Source organism: Pituophis catenifer, unplaced genomic scaffold, assembly GCF_029215685.1.
Source record: "Pituophis catenifer annectens isolate HBS135680 unplaced genomic scaffold, rPitCat1.0.hap2 SCAF_1, whole genome shotgun sequence".
Lineage (NCBI taxonomy): Eukaryota > Metazoa > Chordata > Lepidosauria > Squamata > Colubridae > Pituophis > Pituophis catenifer.
The window spans coordinates 336,089,753-336,109,968 of NW_027256881.1; the positions used below are offsets into that span (position 1 = coordinate 336,089,753).

A 20,216-nucleotide genomic window follows, 5' to 3' on the forward strand; every position below is an offset into this window, starting at 1 on the left:
CTGACACCATCGCTGGCTATTGGGGTGAATCACTCGCCCCCACAGAGAGGGCTCGTAACTTGGGCATCCTCCTGGATCCACGGCTGTCTTTAGGAGATCATTTGACGGCCATGGCCAGGGGGGCTTTTTATCAGGTTCGCCTGATATGCCAGTTACGCCCCTTTCTAGATCGGGACTCCCTACGCACAGTCACTCAGGCACTCATCACTTCCCGCCTGGACTACTGCAACGCTCTCTACATGGGGCTCCCCCTGGGGTGCACCCGGAGGCTCCAGCTGGTCCAGAACGCAGCCGCGCGGGGGATTATGGGGGCGACGGGGCGCTCCCATGTGACACCTCTCTTGCGCGAGCTGCACTGGCTCCCAGTGGTCTTCCGGGTGCGCTTCAAGGTGTTGGTGACCACCTTTAAAGCGCTCCATGGCTTAGGGCCGGGGTATTTACGAGACCGCCTTCTGCCACCAATAGCCTCCCACCGGCCTGTACGCTCGCATAGAGTGGGCCTTCTCAGGGTGCCGTCCACCAGACAATGTCGGCTGGCAACCCCCAGGGGGAGAGCCTTCTCTGTGGCAGCACCCACCCTCTGGAACAATCTCCCCCCAGAGATACGTACAGTAACAGACCTCCGGATTTTTCGTTGGGCCCTGAAAACTTATTTATTTCAACTAGCTGGGCTGGCTTGAGTTAAATTTTAAACTGATTTTAAATTGGGTTGTTTTTAAATTACGGCCAAAAATATTTAATCATTTTAAACTGTTTTTTAAATTTTGTATGTTCTGTTTTTTTTTTTACTCTGGCTGTTCACCGCCCTGAGTCCTATTGGAGAAGGGTGGTATAGAAATGGAAACAAATAAATAAATAAATCCCAGGTTCAGTCCTTACTTCAGTGGCTAGGATGAGGATAGCCAATCCTTTAACAGCTCTGGATTGCACTTAAATTTTTTGCAGAGACTGAGGGCAGAAGCGCATGGAGCAATGCTTTATAGCGAGCGCACTGCATCACGCATGTGGCCAGAGTCTGATTTTTCCATGAGTTTTTTCACAGTTTGGATGCATTCTTTTGTTTCTTAAATTATGTCATTGCTATTAAGGCCTGACACTCTAGCTTAGGGGTGTCAAACTCAAGGCCGGATCCGGCCCTCGGGGTACTTAGATCTGGCCTGTGGAGCTGCCCTGGAAACAGCGAAGGACCAGCCTGTGGTGATTCTGTCAGTGAAAACGGGCTCCCGGGCCTTCCCGAGCTCCGTTTTCACTGGCAGAGGGTTGCAAAAGGCCAAAAATGGCAGCCAAAAATGGAGCTCGGGAGCCCGTTTTCTCTGGCAGAGCACTCGGGCCGCCAAAGGCACCCCCGACAGGAGTGATGTCGACCTGGCAATGCGCAACCCAGCCCACCCAAGGTCAAACACAATCCTGATGCAGCCCTCAATGAAATTGAGTTTGACACCCCCGCTCTAGCATTTATTTGTGCGCAGCCTCAGCCTGACGGGAAGCCATGCCATTAGTTTGTGGCCATCATAGTTAGAGGGGTCTCTGAGGGCTTTGAAAAAAAAGATGTGACCACATATAATCTGTGGGCTAGAATGTTAGGTCACGGGTGATGGGGCAGAGAATGACTGCTAAGCAGAGTAGACAACGGGATGGATAAATAGTTTGACGTGGTTTAAAACTGCCGCTGTTCTCTGCAGAGAGAAATGGTTCCTCCTGGAAAAACAGAGTTCTGAATGTAACTTTTACTTTCTTTCCGACTACTACTTACCAGCAATCTAAGCTTACATGAGCGTAGTAATTTTAAAAAGTACTTGTTTTAACCAAAGTTAATTTTATTGTGCTTCCTTTTCCAACCGTCTTCTTTTTCTCTCTTTCTTCTTTCAGAGAAGCACACCTAGCCCTGTCCATCAGAACCGAGATTCCTTTTCAACACTTGAAAAACAATTTGGTGCTAGTTCTCATAACAGCATTAGCACTGCTGCTGGTAACAAGCCACTGACCTTGGCTACCTCAGGTGAGCTCCTTCTTTTCCCACTGCTGTTTTCCAGCTTTTACAGTAGGTGTGTTTGAGAGGGTTGGAGGGATCAGTGGATCCACTTTGGAGAGAATGCCTCATATTCATTGTAAATAGCATGACGAAAGCTCTTTCTCCAGGATTTAGCCTCTAATGACACTCTAATGCCAGGAATATCTGTAAAGAACCTCTATTGAAGATCTTAATTTACAGAGTAACATATATGCATTTATTTTATTTATTAATTTTTTATGCCACCCATCTCCCCTACAAGATAACTCGTATAAATCGTTTAATTTTTTTTTAATTTCATAGTTTTAAAATTTTTAATTTCCATAGTTTTAAATTTTTAACTGCTTTTCTATTTATCTTTTCTACGATTTCTAAGCTGCCCAAAGTTGCCTTATTGGAGAGATGGGCAGCATATATATTTAATAAATAAACAAAAATGTGAAGATTGGCTAAAACAATTAACCGATTCCCCTGATATGAGCCATGGCGGCGCAGTGGTTAGAGTGCAGTATTGCAGGCTACTTCTGCTGACTGCCTGCTGACTGCAGTTTGGTAGTTCAAATCTCACCAGGCTCGAGGTTGACTCAGCCTTCCATCCTTCCGAGGTGGGTAAAATGAGAACCCAGATTGTTGGGGGCAATAGGCTTGATTCTGTAAACTGTTTAGAGAGTGCTGTAAAGCACTGTAAAGCGATATATAAGTCTAAGTGCTATTGCTATATCTAATTTTCTTCATTCCTCATTGCACAGGTTTTTCATACATGTCTGGCTCTGCACCAATTGGCGGGACTGTTCCAAATAGCCCCGGCCCATTGAATCCGGCTGCTGACAGTATAGCTATGGAGGACGTATCCAGTTCGGGAAGCTTGTTCAATTCCACGGGGTCTCGAAGTTCTACTCCACAGCATCCTTCCTTGCTTACATCGTCCTCACGGAATTCTGGACAAAACTCGCCTGCACACCAGCATTCCGCAAGCCCTAGGTTGAACGGCATCTCCCAGAGCTTGGGAGGGGTACTGCAGTACATAGAGACTCAAAAAATGTTTGCTGAAAACGCCAGAGGAGACCCTCCATCCGACCCCACCTTTTCTGACCCCGAGAGCGAGAGCAAACGAAGGATCATCTTCACCATCTCCCCTGCCACAGGAACCCTCAAACATTCTCCATCAAACAAGCACAGCCCCCTCACCGCAAGCATCCGGACGGATTGTGGCCAGGCATACATGCAAGATGGGAAGAAGCGTGGCCGGAGGAAGCGGTCCTCCACAGGAACGCCGAGTATAAACTCTGGGGTGTCACCCAAACGCAAATCATTGCCCCCCATGGCTGGGCTCTTTGCTCAGCCTTCTGGATCTCCCCTTAACATCAACTCCATGGTGAGAATCGAGGTTTGAACTCTGCAGTTTTAAGACCAGATCATTTTGCCCACCTAAAATAAGTGAGAGGCCTTAACAAAATGACCAAGGGCAAATCATTAGTTTGAAGATGGATGTTAGGTTATTCTTTTTGTTAATAGAAGATCCTAGGTTAAATCCTAGTATCGGTCAGCCCATTGTTTTGTTTGAGCAATGATTACAAAATTATATGAAAACATAATTAAAAACAATTTTTAAACTTACATAAGCTGAATCCCTTGGGCCTGCCTTTGAGTTCAAACCTGCTTCATCTTCAGAAGAGTGTTTGAGAATCTGTTAATCAGGGAGCTATAAAAAGTTAAGAAATTATTGTGATCTTATGGCCTTGTTTTGAACAATCTCCTTAGTGTTTCTTTATAATCCCATGCATTAATTTCTGCCATCCTAACTGTGAATGAAATTAAGTTGCTTTTCTGTATGTATAGGAAAAGGCAAGGAATAGTGCTCACTTTCTCCTGTAGCGGGAAGGGATATGACAGGTTGGGATCTTCCTTGAGGTATTATAATCTAAATAGGAAGGCCTTCTCAGCTGAGTTTGCCTCCTATGGTACAAGTTCCTCATTTCTGACCTAAATATTTGGCAAGTTATTCATCCTAACAAACCCAGCTGGCATGGCACAGATTTTTCCACCCTTCCCTAAAGAATTGTAAACTCTTGTAGTGTAAGGCAGGAGTGGGCAGCTATGGCCCCTTAAGACCCGTGAACTTCAACTCCCAGAATTCCTGAGCCAGACATACTGGCTCAGGAAAACTGGAAATTGAAGTCCATAGGTCGTAAAGGGGCCATACTTGCCCACCCCTGGTCTAAGGACCAATTTTGCAGAGATGGGGAAGAGGCTGGTTGCCAGGAGCCCTGGTAGTACAGTGGTTAGAATGTAGTATTGCAGGCTAACTCACTGTGCACTGCCAGGAGTTCGATCCTGATGGGTTCAAGGTTGACTCAGCCTTCCATCCTTCCAAGGTCAATAAAATGAGGACCCAAATTGTTGGGGGATGACTCTGTAAACTGCTTATGCTGTGGTCCGCCGGCGGCCTGCAGAGCTGGTAGCTGAGACAGCCAGTGAGGAGACTGGGGCGTAACATGGGCCAGTCCTGGAGTCTGGGGAAGGCTCGGACGAGGGCTCTGCGTTGGAGGCAGAGATAGGGCCAGGGCCAACTGGGAGTTATGTGCTGACCCCGGAGCCTCCAGAGTTTGACATCAGCGAGGCAGAGGAACAGAGGGAGCCTGTTTTCCAGTGCGCACATGCGCAGAGCTGCCAGAAGGCAAGAACAGTTAAGACAAAAGGTGCGACTCGGGAGTAAGGCTTGGAGATGATTGGCCCCTCCCATAAGACATAAAGGAGGAGCAAAGGGACATCAGCCTTTGCAGGGAACAACTTTGTTCGTTCTGGTCGGTTTAAACTCTGAAGCTCCGTTTTGACTTTGTGCTCCATTTGGCCTTGCAAAGCTAATTGGCAATTAGGTCTTTGGCAGCATTTCAAGGGAGATAAAGGCGGGTGCTATCAGCCTTATCCCGAAGGACTGTGGCAGACTTCTGTCGAACTATTCACAAACTGCTTGGGACTCATTACAGGCTGTGAACGAACATAATTCGCAGCCGTTGAACTAAAAAGAGGGTTTTTGTGACTAAGCGTGTGATTGTTACTGTCTCAGGAAGCCTTGGTCAGAACAGCTTAGAAAGGGCTATAAAGCACTATGAAGCGGTATATAAGTCAAACTTTTGTTGCTATTGCCAACCACCTAGACTGCAGTTACAGGATTGTGGAATGCTATGACAGTTGTATACATGAGGAACACTTGTAACTCACTTTTTTCAGCACAGTCATAACTTCAAATGGTCACTAAGTGGATGATCCTAAGTTGAGGACTACTTGTATAACTCTCTACCTGAAAAGTAATATATTTCCTTTTCCTCAGAGCTGACCAACACTGTCTTTAAAAGCAAAATCCTTAGAAACACAGTTAGCTCTTTCTTCCTTCCCCTTGTCTTTTTCAAATCCTTAATGTTCTCTTTTTGTCTTCCTTCCTCAGGTCAGCAACATTAACCAGCCTTTAGAAATAACAGCCATTTCTTCCCCCGAAAACTCCCTGAAGAATTCTCCTGTTCCATATCAGGACAATGATCAGCCACCTGTGCTGAAAAAGGAGAAGCCTCTAATTCAGACCAATGGCATCCATTACTCCCCGCTAACCTCTGATGAAGAACAGAGCCTGGAGGATGACCATAACAGCACCAGGCGAGTAGTAGCAGGTGCAATCCTTGCATGAGGGGCTTCTTCAAGCAACGTAGGGTCTCAAATCCCACAGCGTTTCCTTCCCCAACGTGCTTAAGTTTGAAAATGTGTTTTAGGTTACTTTACCATGTAATAAAGGTGGGTTTTTTTTTCCCCCAAGAGGCAACTGGACTTTTCTGGTTTTTCTTTGAAGACGTTTTGCTTCTCATCCAAGAAGCTTCTTCAGTTCTGACTGGATGATGAGGAATGGAAGGATTTACACTCCTTGCAGACAGCTGGATATTTGCATTCTTTTAGCGGGCCATTAAGTTCACCTGGAGGTTTAATGACCCGCTAAAAGAATGCAAATGTCCAGCTGTCTGCAAAGAGTGTAAATCCTTCCATTCCCCACCATCCAATCAGAGCTGAAAAAGCTTCTTGGATGAGAAGCAAAAAGTCTTCAAAGAAAAACCAGAAAGTCCGGTTGCCTCTTGAAAAAGAAAATATGATACATGAAATGAAATTAAGATAAAATGTGTAAACACTTGTTTTCTTTTAGGGGAAAAGAACATTTGTCATATATTGATATTTTGAAGATTTTGGGAGCACGAAAGGATTTTAACCGACCGAAACACTGTCTGTAATTGTTTGAAAGGATGATGTTTTTATGTTGTTTTTGTTTGAAAATAAAAAAAAAAATTCTTTAAAAAAAGAAAAAAAAAGAAAAAGAAAAAGAAAAGCAACTTTGGGACAACAATGATCTGGATGACTGAGAATCTCCATAGACATTTACTGTGTAATAATACAGTGCATTTGTAATATGTTCTTGATCCCATTTTCGTTGTGACTTTTGGAACTATTACTTCTCCCTTGTGTCTCCTTATTAAAATCACACCCTAGTGATGTTTGCAGTCCTGTAGGGACTGACTTAAGTTCTCACTATTCAGAGGTAATCCTTGATTTACAACCAGTCGCTTCAATGACTGTTCGAAATTACAACAGACCTCCCCAGAACTACTTACAACACGTTTTCAAAGTTAGGATTGCCATACACACACCTAGTGGTCCTGTGATCGCATTTTGTGCACTTGGGCAACTTGTATCTGTTTGACTGCAATTTGTGACTTTTTTGCCACTTTGCAGCATTTACTTCCAGTTTCTGTTAAAAAATGCCTAGTGGGAAAAACAGATTCATTTAATGACTTCTGTGTTCGCTTAACAACCACAGTGGTCACTAAAGACCATGGTATCTACTTAATGATTGCCACAAAAAAATGTCAAAAAATCAGGTCCTGTCACATGATGCCTTGCCTTATGACCTCTGTGTCTGATGATTGTAATTCTGGGTTTGATTACTGTCATAATGTAATGGGCTTTATAATAATATCTAACCTATCATCATTCTTAATTATTTGATTTTCTCTCAGTAAGCGGAGAAAGACCACATTTTATTAGAAACCATAACAAACAGTGGTGTGTTAAATTAAATTCCTGAAGGGTGCTAAGGGCTTAGGTAAAATTCCCTGACATTATAGCAAAGAGGCCTGATGAACGTAGTATTTAGTTTTTCATTCTAGAACTATAATCCATAGTCCAGGAATCTCAAACAAAAATGATTACGAGGACCTCCCTATTTAATATGCTTGAAATATCTACAGGCAAACAACCAAGTTCAAAGAACATCAAGTACCCTACAGTTCAGCCCTGAGCTACAAATAATTCCTTTCGTTTGGTAGTTTGCTTGTTGGAAGCCAAGGGGCAGTCGCAAGTCATGGTCACATGATGTCCTCGCTTAATGACAGCGATGGGGGGCCGGTATTGCTGTTACAATGTGATCTAATGTCTCATCACACTTTATAATCACATCACTTAGCAATGCAAATTTCTGTTCCAATTACCATTGCAACTCAAGGACTAGCTGTAATTATTGGTACCCCAGCCTAATATTTTGTAACATATTGTTTTGAGGCAATAACTGCAATCAAGTGCTTTCTGAAACTCCGGTGGCAGTGGTTTTCTTTCTTTCTTTCTTTCTTTATATTTATTGGCTGCCCAACTCCAGTTGTCTTAGATGAGGAAGCTCCCAACTGAGTTGGAGCTCTTTCCATGAATGTTGTATTGGGTTCAGATCATAGCAGGCCATTTCAGAGCAGTCTAATATTAGATTTTCAACCATTTTGGGGTTCTCTTAGGTAATAGCAATAGCAACAGAACTTAGACTTATATACTGCTTCGTAATTTATTTATTTATTTTATTTATTTTATTTGATTTCTATACCGCCCTACTCTCGAAGGACTCAGGGCGGTGCACAGCCAAACAATAAAACACATACATACAAAATTTAAAAGTAGAATAAAATCAAATAATTTTGGCCCTGACAAATTTAAAACCCCAAACTTTTAAAACCAATTTAAAATTGAATGTATAAAATACTAAAAGATATTTAAAAATTAAAAATCTTTTATAAAAGAGGGAGAAAATTAGGCCAGGCCCGCCTGATGAAATAGTAAGGTCTTTAAAGCGCGGCGGAAGGTGCGCAGATCCGGGATCCTCCGTATCTCTGGGGGGAGCTCGTTCCAGATAGTAGGTGCCCCCACAGAGAAGGCTCTCCCCCTGGGGGCCGCCAGTCGGCATTGTTTGGCTGACGGCACCCGGAGGAGCCCCTCTCTATGGGAGCGTACCGGCCGGTGGGAGGCTATTGGTGGTAGTAGGCGGTCCCGCAAGTACCCAGGTCCTAAGCCATGGAGCGCTTTAAAGCTGGTAACCAAAAAAAGGTGGTAATGCTTTACAGCCCTCTCTAAGCGGTTTACAGAGTCAGCATATTTCCCCCAACAATCTGGGTCCTCATTTTACTGACCTTGGAAGGATGGAAGGCTGAGTCAACCTTGAGCCGGTGAGAATCGAACTGCCGAACTGCTGGCAGCAGTCAGTCAGCAGAATTAGCCTGCAGTAGTGCATTCTTACCACTGTGCCACCATGGCTGTAGGTGTATGTCTTGCATCATTATCCTCCTGGAGGATCCATGACCTGTAACAGAGACTGGGCTTTCTAACACATCTGTATATTAATCAAATAATCCTCTTTTTCCTTCCTAGAATTGAAAGAAAAATTGCAACAATATCTCTGGAAAGCAAATCTCCACAAAAGCCACTGGAAAATAGTAAGTTTGTAGATCAGTAGGCGGGCATTTGAGAAGACAAAAGGGATTGATCGGGACAAGAATAGAAATAAACTCAACCATTTGTGATTATCTACTTCTCATAAAGCCTTTCTGGCACTGAAAAAGTTCAAGAAAGGAAGGAGCAACAAATTGTTGGCCTTGTATGTGGCCCAGCCTCCCATTTTTCCCTCAGCTTGAGTCTGGTAGGGAGGTTGGTTCGCTGATGGTAATGCTTTTTGTTCTGCTCGGTTGCTGCAGATTTAGAATAGATGTAGGATTTCTGTAAAAAAAAAAAAAAAAACTAAAAAGAACTGCAAACCTTTTACAAGCGTTAACACAATTCACGTCAAGCATCACAGTCCAATAATTGTTACTGAAACCAAAATGTGTGAATTCACTGTGAAGTGTTTAAAAAAAAATAGGTGAGCATCTAAGTTTCGGTAGCGACGGAAATCCTATTTCGAAAGATGTGATGTTGGCTACTGGCCTTCATAGTTTTAATCATTGAGTTGATGGCCAAGTTCAGATAGCTTGCACTCTGTTCTAAGACCATATATCTCTTGTGGTATGAAACTGGGTGACTATTTTTAGAAGCCACAGTGCTGGACTAAATGGATTTTGATCCAAGCAAGATGGGCTGCTGTTCTCTAACTGTGATGAATGAAGAAGTCACTCTCCTTCCGTTAATGATTCTTGCACAGTCGATGATTTATGTATGACCGTTTCTAGCTGGAGAATTCTGGCAGAAAGTCTTCCATTTTCTCCTTGGGATCAAAAAAAGCCAACCCTGTTTAAAAACAAGCTCCCCGTTTAATTTTATTTCTCCGCCAGAAAGGGGGAACACATTCTCCTGACCCTGACACCTACATTTTCTGTCTTTGCAAACCAGGCATCAACTCAGCTGGGAGAAAGCAAGCTGCTGAAAGCATGAACAGCAGCAAGTGGAAGTCAACCTTTTCTCCAATTTCTGACATCAATCTTTCCAAAACGGCAGACAGTCCTTTGCAAGCATCGGCAGCGTCTCTGAATCAGAACACCCTCTTTGCCTTCAGACCGTCTTCTGATGACAACATGGCGGGCGACAAGGCCGGCACGCATGCGAGGAAACACATGACTGCATCCGATGGGCTTGGCCAAAGTACCAACGCCATGAATGGATTTGCTTACAACGGTGGGCTGTCGGCAGATGTCGGTTTACATAGCTTTACTGATGGTGCTTCATTTTCTCACAAAACTGCTGACGTGGTGACGGCTCTGGGCGGCTCCTCGCTGGGTTTCCTTGTACAAAGGAACAAAGAGGCTGGAGTCCCCGAGACAAACCCATTCTTGGGCAAGAGGCAGCTAGAAAGCCTTGGTGGGAAAGGGGAAGATTTAAGCTGGTCAGGACTGAAAGGCAAAGAGGCCAACGAACTGAGTGTCCGACTGGGAGGCTCTTCGGACAAGGCTTTGGTGCTAAACAACAAATTCGGCAAAGGACGGGAACGAGATGTGGAGTTCAAGAACGGCCACAACCTCTTCATTGCCGCTGCTGCTGCTGCTGCTGTCCCCTCTGGTGGCCTTCTCAATGGCAAAAGCCTCTCTGCAGCCAGCTCTGGCAAGTCGTCCAGCACGGCCTCCTCTACTCAGACCCACCACCCTTTCTTGAACTCCTTAACCACTGGCACGCAGTTCCCCCTTGGCCCCATGGTAACAAACTCCTCGGTACTGCAGTCCTTATTTAACTCGATGCCAGCCGCCAGCCTAGTGCATGTATCATCAGCTGCCACTCGCCTGACCAACTCACACACGATGGGGAACTTCTCTCCCGGGATGACAGGTGGAACAGTTGGAGGTAAGCTGAACTTTATTGGCCGAAAGAAACATACTGTCAGGTGCAAGGAAGCAAGAACGACATGATGAATTGTTCAAAGTACTTTTCTTTATTGCTGGTTCGCCTGTAGTCCGGAATCTTGCCAGACTAAAGCACACACTGCATAACTATCAGATAAATCCTATGAAGGTTTAGGGTGAGTCTAGACCTTCTCTGCATGCCAAGGACTCAAGGCTGATTTGTCTTGTTAGTTCCTTGGGAAGGAGCCCCTCCATCCAGAATTCAGCCCCAGGTTCCACCACCCTTCCTGGTGTTTCATACCCTTCATTCTTGATGGCAGACATTTTCAAGCGTTCTTTCTTTTTGGAAATCTTTTCCCACCTGGATTCATCTCGCGAGGAATCCCTGTGAATCCCTGTCACGTAGCTGAATTTCTGGAGCATCTTTTAATCAGTTCTGTGAGAAGGTCTGTGAGCTAGGACGAGGGGAGGCTTGGAACACTTTGCAGCATTCTATTTTAGGCTTTTCTCTAAACCGAGGCATCTTAAGAATTGCAGGAAACAAGGCCTGCATGTATCTTGAGGATGGGCCTAGAATGAACGGTAGTTTTTCAAACGATTCTGACTACTTAGGGTCTGTGTGTTTATCTCCACTGGGGGTTGTGTTGGGGTATTGAGTTCAGCCACGGAGTTCTCCCTTGGTGCTTCTAGAATGTGAGCAAGGAAGAGGTAAGTGTGTCTCTTTTCTGCTAGGTTGTGTGTTTTTTTTATTTTACTGCCACTGCCCATTGCCTGCTGCTGTTTTCATACTGCATTATTGCTTGCCTGCCTGCTTTTGTTTTGCTTCTCTTGCTGTGAGCTGTATAAAGTCCATCTGCTGAGGGTTTTTTTCTCTCCTGTTTGCAGGTATTTTTAACCATGTGGTGCCTTCTGCCTCCTCCTCTTCCTCCTCCACCCCCTCTCCCTCCACTTCCTCCTTTTCATCCTCCACTTCCTCTCTCCATTTTGGCAACGGTGCCGTTTCCAGCTGTACCCTCTTAAGCTTAAATCCTCTGCAGGTCGCCGCCAGCTCCCCATCATTCCATGTGTCCCCCAACCCAGCGCCGTCTAATGACGCCCAGCATCTCACCCGCGCCCCACCACGTGCCGCCCTTCGGACCCCACCTCCTCCTAATGTTTCATTGCCGCCACCTCCTCCCCTCCTCACTTCTAACTCCGAACCTGTCCTCCTACAGAGTTTGTCATCTCTGCCAGTTTCAGAGGCTTTCTTGCCACCATCTTCCACTGCTAACTCCGCTTTGTCTATTAAACTAGCTTCTCTTCAGCACAAAACCTCCCGCCCCTCCTTCACTGTCCACCATCCACCTTTGCCCCGCTTGGCGCTGGCCCAAGCCACGCCTGGGATCCCACAGTCCAACACAGCTGGCACGCCTGCTATGTGGGTCACCCTTGGCATGCAGTCTCCTTATGCTTCACATCTCTCTGGAGTTAAGCCACGATAACGAGCTAGGCTTAGCTTTTAAGCACTGGTGCTCTGTAAGGTAAGGCTGGTGTGGGTTGTCTTGGGTGAGGTAAGGGTGGTACACAGGAGGTTGGTGCTGTGACATGCTAAGACAGAAGTCTTCAAACTTGGTAGCTTTAAGACTTGTGGACTTCAACTCTCAGAATTCTCCAGCCAGCTATGCTGGGAATTGAAGTCCACAAGTCTTAAAGCTGCCAAGTTTGAAGACCTCTATGCTAAGACGTATGGAATCACACATCTCGCCTTTCCAATCTGTACTTTGCCCTTGTTTCCCTTAAGAGGTGAAGCTCAACAGCTGAGTGCATTTTTAATTTTTATTTTTTTTTACAAATGAAAACTCCCCGAATTTAATTCCTGCCATGTTCTCTTGGGAAAGTTCACTAAGAAAGAGTGAAAAAAACCCTTTTCTGCAGGAGACCTTGGAGCAGAAGTGGGTTTCAGCAGGTTCTGACCAGTTCTGGAGAACCAGTAGTGGAAATTCTGAGTAGTTCAGAGAACCGGTAGTAAAAATTCTGACTGGCCCTGCCCCCCATCTATTCTCTGCCTCCCAAGTCCCATCTGATCGGGAGGAAATGGGGATTTTGCAGTAACCTTCCCCTGGAGTGGGGAGGGAATGGAGATTTTACAGTATCCTTCCCCTGCCATGCCCACCAAGCCACACCCACAGAACCAGTAGTAAAAAAATTTGAAACCCACCATTGCCTTGGAGAGCTGGTGCCAATCAGATAGGAACCTTGGGGACAGTCCCTAACTAAGCAGAGAGGTCCAGGATTTTGTACAGAGAAACACCTCAACGTTACTCCCAAAGATAAGGGTCGGTGGGCCTCCCCAGAATGCACACAATCTGCAGGACACTCTCAGATTTGCAGTGCTAAGCAAAGAACAAAAAAAAGGGGGGGGATTGGAATGAAGCTTTGGCTTTGCACAATGAGATCTCAATTTGTTGTCCCTCCAAAGCACACAACAGTCTTCCAATGATACGACTACTCCCCTGACCATGCCCTTTATTTTGTTTATTTATTTTGTCGCATTTCTATGCCACCCAACTCCCAAGGGACTCTGTTTGTTTTTAAATGGAAATGGTGGTCCTTTCTTGCAAAGGTTGCCCCTCTTTGCCATAAAGTATTCTGATTAAAAATAGTATATAAAGAAGTTGACCTGAAAATCTTTTGCACATTATGGGTAGCCAGTAATGAGCTAGGTGGGTCAGATTATTCTGAGGCAGAAAGTGATCGAATGGTGGTAACATCAGGTCTGGTCACATAATTAGCAACCAAAATTCTGGTCATGACCAATTGTGGTCATAAATTGAGGACTACCTGTAACCTACTTTATGGTTCAGTGCATCAAACACAAGACAGAACACATAGGGAAACGATAACAAGCCTTGGCATGAATCACGTGAACGTCCATGCATGTAGGAGCTATGCAGATGTCCTGGAGTGCGAAAATAATGCTGAAGATTGGAGTATTTCTGAAGAGATTAGATTAGATTAGATTTTTTTATTGGCCAAGTGTGATTGGACACACAAGGAATTTGTCTTTGGTGCATATGCTCTCAGTGTACATAAAAAGGTAAGATACATTCGTCAAGAATCATAAGGTACAACACTTAATGATAGTCATAGGGTACAAATAAGCAATCAAATCATACTAGGAAACAATCAATATAAATCGTAAGGATACAAGCAACAAAGTTACAGTCACGCCGTCATAAGTGGGAGGAGATGGGTGATAGGAATGATGAGAAGACGAATAGTAATAGTAATGCAGACTTAGTGAATAGTTTGACAGTGTTGAGGGAATTATTTGTTTAGCAGAGTGATAGCGTTTGGAAAAAACGCTGTTCTGGTGTGCAGTGCTCTATACTGTCGTCTTGAGGGTAGGAGTTGAAACAGTTTATGTCCAGGATGTGAGGGGTCTGTAGATATTTTCACAGCCCTCTTTTTGATTCATGCAGTATACAGGTCCTCAATGGAAGGCAGGTTGGCAGTAATTGTTTTTTCTGCAGTTCTAATTATCCTCTGAAGTCTGTGTCTGTCTTGTTGGGTTGCAGAACCAAACCAGACAGTTATTGCAATAATAATGCAAGTTGCAATAATAACTAAAAACATTTAATCTTAGCTGAAGCTGTTCGGAAAGAGAACGGGGCAAGGGGGGGGCTTTATAACTCATTTGTCTTCTGACGTTTTCTATTCAAACTTAATTGATAATTTAGGCAGATTGGGGTCATGACTAAAGCCCAAAATAGGGAAAACTACACAGATATACTGTAATTCTTGATAGAAGTTTTGGGCTGTCAAGGGAAAGGATGTGGTTGAGAAGTTTCTCTGCCAGGAAAAGGGTGGGAGGGTATGAAAATGAAGATAAGGATGAAGACTGCAAGAAGGAAAGAAAAGATAAGAGCAGACAAGCAGCAAAGAATAAGGAAACGAGGCTTTCAACAGCGGAAAAGACAACAGGAAAGAGGAAAAAGGGACCTTCTCAGCAACTGCATGGCAGTTGACGGCAGCTGTGCCCTTTGTCCAGAATTGCTTTGGTTAGCAGTTGTGCCCATTCCTGGACTGGGAGACTTCTTTCCATCACTCATGCCTTGGCTATCTTGTGTGTAGATTATTGCCATGCACTTTACAGTACATGGGGCTGCCCTTGAAGACTAGATAGAAACTTCAGTTGGTCCAGAAAGTAACAATGTGAAGTCACTACGGGCAGGTCTTATTACATGCATATAGCCCTGATCACCACTAAATTTTGCTGAGCACATTGTAAGCCGCCCTGAGTCTTCGGAGAAGGGCGGCATATAAATCAAATAAAAATAAAAATAAAATAAATTGGGGAACAATTCTGGTGCCGGTTATTACCTATAAAGGCTTTACATGGCACGGGGGCCTAGTTGTGTAGGAGACCAAGCATTTGGATAGGGTGAAACTCAGTATTCTGTGAACCGTTGTTTAGAGCACAGGGAGTTAGGTTCTTTAGATGTGGGCTTTTATAGTTTGTTTGTTTTTTAACTGATTCATTGGGTGAGTCACCCAGAGTTATGGCAGGTAAGAGAGGCAGCCTTAGAAATCTCCTCAGTCGGTCCCACGGGTCTTCTCCTTATCCGTTATAATCAGGGATCAGACACAGATACAGGTGCTAAAACAGAGTCTGGCATGCCCTCAACAGGGCCTGATGGCTCAGCAGACTAATAGCATTGTGATTAACACCAGCTGTCTGCAATTACTGTAAGTTCGAATCTCAAGGTTGACTCAGCCTTCCATCCTTTCTAAGGTAGATAAATTGAGGACCCAGTTTGTGGGGGCAATAAGCTGACTTTGTATAAATATACAAAAGGGTGAAGGCTATTGCTTAACGCATTGTAAGCCACCCTGAGTCTCCGGAGAAGGGCGGCATATAAATCAAATTAAAAAAAAAAAGATTCTCATGGATTAAACAGTGTCATCTAGCACAGTGGTCTCCAACCTTGGCAACTTTACGACTTGTGGACTTCAACTCCCAGAATTCCTCAGCACATGCAGCACATGCATGCATGTGCGCTGGCTGAGGAATTCTGGGAGTTGAAGTCCACAAGTCGTAAAGTTGCCAAGGTTGGAGACCCCTGATCTATCAGACCCAGGAAGCACATCTTCTCTCTCTCAGCACCTGCCCCTCTGGGAAGCCCTGCCTTCACCTCCCTGAGATTCAAACTGCCCTTATTCTGCCTGCCTTTTAACAAGCCTTTAAAAAACTGACTCAGGTCTAGAACTAGGATGGTTGTTGGGCCTTTTTAGTTGAGTGTGATACAGGCCATAGCACTTAGGCTTATATATCGCTTCCCAGTGCTTTAGAGCCCTCGCTAAGCGGCTTACAGGGTCAGCATGATGCCCCCAACAGTCTGGTTTCCTCATTTTACTGACCTGGGAAGGATGGAACCACTGAGTCAACCTTGAGCCGGTCAGAATCGAACTGCCGGCAGTCGGCACAATTATTAGCCTGCAAAGCAGATAGTCCTCAATTTATGACCACAGTGGCTTCCCCCATTGACTTTGCTGGCCAGAAGGTCACAAAAGGGGGTCACATGACCTTGGGCCACAGCAATGGTCATAAATATGAACCAGTTGCCAAGCACCTGAATTTTGATCACATGATCATGGGGATGCTGCAAAGGTTGCAACTATGAAAAACAATCCTAAATCACATTTCTCAGTGCTGTTGTAATTTTGAACTGTCACTAAACAAACTGTTGTAAGTCAGGGACTACCTGTACTGCATTCTAACCACTGTGCCACCACTGAAGAGGGTTTCATTTCAGAAGTAGGCACCTCTAGAAATGTGTTTTATAATTAAATAAGAATTGTACTTGGACAAAGTAGGTGAGGCAGTGAAATGGGAAGGAAGGAAAGAAGCTGCATCAGATCTATGATGGGCCATGGACTGTACCAGAGGTGGGTTTCAGCAGGTTCTGACCAGTTCTGGAGAACCGGTAGCGGAAATTTTGAGTAGTTCAGAGAACCGGTAGTAAAAATTCTGACTGGCCCCGGCCCCATCTATTCTCTGCCTCTCAAGTCCCAGCTGATCAGGAGGAAATGGGGATTTTGCAGTAACCTTCCTCTGGATTGGGGAGGGAATGGAGATTTTACAGTATCCTTCCCCTGCCACGCCCACCAAGCCACACCCACCAAGCCATGCCATGCTCACCCACAGAACCGGTAGTAAAAAATTTTGAAACCCACCACTGGACTGCACATCTATGCTATGAATTACACCAGCTCGATTCATACAATATAGTAAGCCAAAATCAAGCAATCAATATTATGGCTTGGTGTTATATTTTAATTGGCCCATAACAGCATGAGTGAATTCCAAGCTGGATTCAGTCTGCTGTATCCATATACTTCAGTAAAATGCAACGTCCATCCATCCAAGGTACATAGGCTGGGAATGGAGAAAAATGATTCAGAGGGAGGATCTATCTACTAATTTTCTGGATTGCCTAAATATTTGGCTTGCTTAACTATGATTGTTGGATAATCATCAACCGCCTGGATTCACACAGTATACTAAGTCAGCGCTGGAGTTAGGATATTTTGGGAAGCCCTGTGGATTTTTCCCCAGAATGTTATTTATGTCATGTTCCTTTAAATTCTTTAATTCATTTCTTTATCATTTGATTGAATTTAGGGGCTGCCCAACTCCAGTTGAATCATGTGTTCTCGTAAATGTTGTAAGCCACCCAGAGTCTATTTACAGTTGGGCAGCCTCAATATCCAATAAATAAATAAATAGATAAAAACATTGTGCCACTTCATTAAATAGTAACCGACGAGCTGTATCTGGGATGTTTTGCAAATTCCAATACCAATCTTATTTAGCACAGATCAGGAATTCTTTGAAGTTTATTCAGCTTGTTGGAGGTAGTCAACTTTTTGTTACAAGTATTGTTAAATCACCGGAAGCAGGAAGCCATCATAAATTCGCTCTTCATTCCCATCAACCTTTTGCATGTTCAGAGTAGAGTGCCAAAACTGTAGAAAGTTTTAAGTCCATCTTGCTTGCATGCTGACAGGGTTATTGGATTTTTATTTTTAAATATACATCAATATCAGTACATGAATAGTGTGGCCTCTGGGTATAATTCATTTTGATACAAATAACAATAATAACAACAATATTTGTTACATTAATCAAACTTATATAATCCTAGTATTAATATACATGTTTGTTTTAGAGCAGTTATTCAATATTTCAGTGTTCCATTTTAATGCCAATGATATTAAGCATACATAGTAATACCATCTTTCAACCTCTAATCTTTCCATCTAGTTATTACTTATATTCTATTATATAAAAATTATATCTGCTAATATTCCCCCTATTTCTTATTTCTACCTCTATTCTAGCTTTTAGTCAGGCCACCATTACTAATCCTAGTGTTAATACATATGTTTACATTAAGACATAGTCCTTCATTATTTGGTTATTCAAAGTCTCAGTACGCCATTTATATCATAATTTTTAAAGAGCAACTGCCATCTCTGTCCCTCAGCGGCTCCTCCCCGGACCTGCTGTTGACTCACAATATTGGAGAATATATAGCCTCATGCTACATAACTAAGCTCCATTTCATGCTGAATAAGCTAAACTATTAATGTATCTTAAATAGAAAACTATCTTCAGATAGATTTTTACTTCAAAAGCATTTTATTAAAATAAATTTGATAAAAATAAAAAAAATCAATTTAAATTTTAAAAATCTGGTTTTTTTAATTTTTGTTTTTAAAAACATCAATTTTTATCCATCCTGCTTGCTGAGAACTTTACTTTAGACGTGTTATTTGACAGTCTGGAAAGAATTAATGTAAAAAAAAAAAAAAGACTCATTGTTGACTTTGTTTAAAATGCCAATCTAAAATTGAATCTTGTCCTTCCCTTCCTTTTCTTTCCTTCCTTCCTTCCTCTTTTGCAGGTAACTAGGACTTCTACCTCAACCTGATGTGACCTATGCAAGGACAACATGGACCAACTTCTCTCAGCTCCCACTGACGGTGCTTTGCCTCTATGGCTTAAGGGTTCCCCCACCCCACCCCGCCGCCCCACTTCTCTTTTACTACTGGACTCAAACCTAAGTCATAAACGTAAAAACCAGAGGAAAATAAAAAGCTACTGTGAATCTTAAGTTAAAATATATATTCAAACTGCAGAAGAAAATGCTTAGAAACAGCTTCCAGTTTGTACTGTTGATAGAGTTAGATATTTATATATTTTTAAATGTTTAAAACACACATGCCCCCCCTTGACAATTTTTTTGTTCCACCTGAAGTTGTAGAACTGAAAGAAGGAAGGAAGAAAAAAAAAAAAAAGAGGAAGGGAACTTTTAACAACAGAAACACCGTTTTCTCTGAAATAAAAAGACCGGCACATCAGCAGAGATGTAACAGAGCTTCTCTTGGTGCTATTGACATCTGACAAACTGTGCCTCTCCAGTTCTGAACCCATGGTGCTTTTTTTTTTTTTTTTTACATTTTTTTGGCCTGGTGGAGATGATCAACATGAAGTTTTGTGGTTTTATGTACATCACCTGGCTTCTTTTGTTCCTCCTGCTCCCATGGGACACACGCCAACCGACTAGTTCTTATATTGAAATCAAGAAAGCAGTGGATGTGGGAGAAGGGGGGGGGAATAGCTCTTTTGAAAACTTTTATTTTTTAATGATTCTGACATTGGTGTAATTTATAACGTAAGCCTTGGTCAGCTGTCTCTCTCCCTCCCTTCTTTATAGCCTCTCCTGGTGGAATTCGGCTGTGGTGCTCGTGTTGGGCTCTCCGCCAGCGTTCAGACATGCAGTGGTTGCTTGGAAGGGGGTACTCTGCCTTAATTGTGTGAAAGCCAAAGGGTTGCATTAAAAAAAAAAATTGAGGGGCTGAGTCACTGGTGAAAAGAAATTGTATCTTCTGTGAATTATGGGTGGTTATTAAAATGATCCTTGCCATTCCGGGAGGTTGGTTGGTTGGTTTACTTTGGGCAATCAAGAATCAGGTTGTTGACTTGTCAAAAGTCTCATAGTTGCCATGCAGGCTGACTCCGTGAAGCTGTGAGTAGACTAGCCTCTGCCTTTGTTTTCCAAATCGGGGTGTTGGGTTGTTGTCTTTTTTTGGTCTTGTGTGAAAGCCTTCCAGGGTCATTAGATCCCAGCCTCTATCAGTCCCAGGTGGCTAGCAGTCAAGGATGATGTGATTTGCCATCATCTGGAGCAGGGGTCTCCAACCTTGGCAACTTTACGACTTGTGGACTTCAACTCCACAAGTTGAAGTCCACAAGTCGTAAAGTTGCCAAAGTTGGAGACCTTGGGTTCATGGCTGGTAATTAGGAAGGTTTTCTCTTTCTTTCTTTCTTCCTCTCCCTCTTTGTTTAGGGGTTTGGGGTTGTATCTTCCGGGATTCATATCGTTTGAAAATTAATTTGTAAGAATTCACAAATTGGAAGATCATTCAACCAGCTAATTTGCCTTTTGTCCTTTACGCCTTCCCTTTGGGAATACCTAGTGAGCTTATTATGTATTTGCAGATCCCTAGGAAGTGATCTAGGAGCCAGATAGGAAGAGACT

General features: G+C 43.5%; 1 protein-coding gene across 2 annotated transcripts in view; it reads left to right on the forward strand.

Annotated features, from left to right (window-relative positions):
• Positions 1 to 19,839, forward strand: part of DOT1L (DOT1 like histone lysine methyltransferase) — a 94,479-nt gene extending 74,640 nt beyond the window's left edge. Inside the window, exons 23-28 of one of the 2 annotated variants that reach the window (XM_070943944.1) lie at positions 1,870 to 1,999; positions 2,761 to 3,386; positions 5,457 to 5,662; positions 8,735 to 8,799; positions 9,689 to 10,630; positions 18,579 to 19,839. In XM_070943944.1, the coding sequence (XP_070800045.1) occupies positions 1,870 to 1,999; positions 2,761 to 3,386; positions 5,457 to 5,662; positions 8,735 to 8,799; positions 9,689 to 10,630; positions 18,579 to 18,586 (1,977 nt within the window). In that variant the 3' untranslated portion in view covers positions 18,587 to 19,839. Of the gene's footprint in view, positions 1 to 1,869; positions 2,000 to 2,760; positions 3,387 to 5,456; positions 5,663 to 8,734; positions 8,800 to 9,688; positions 10,631 to 11,514; positions 12,111 to 18,578 lie in introns of those variants that run through there. The other variant, XM_070943935.1, reaches the window with a different exon arrangement.
• Positions 19,840 to 20,216: the final 377 nt, after the last annotated feature.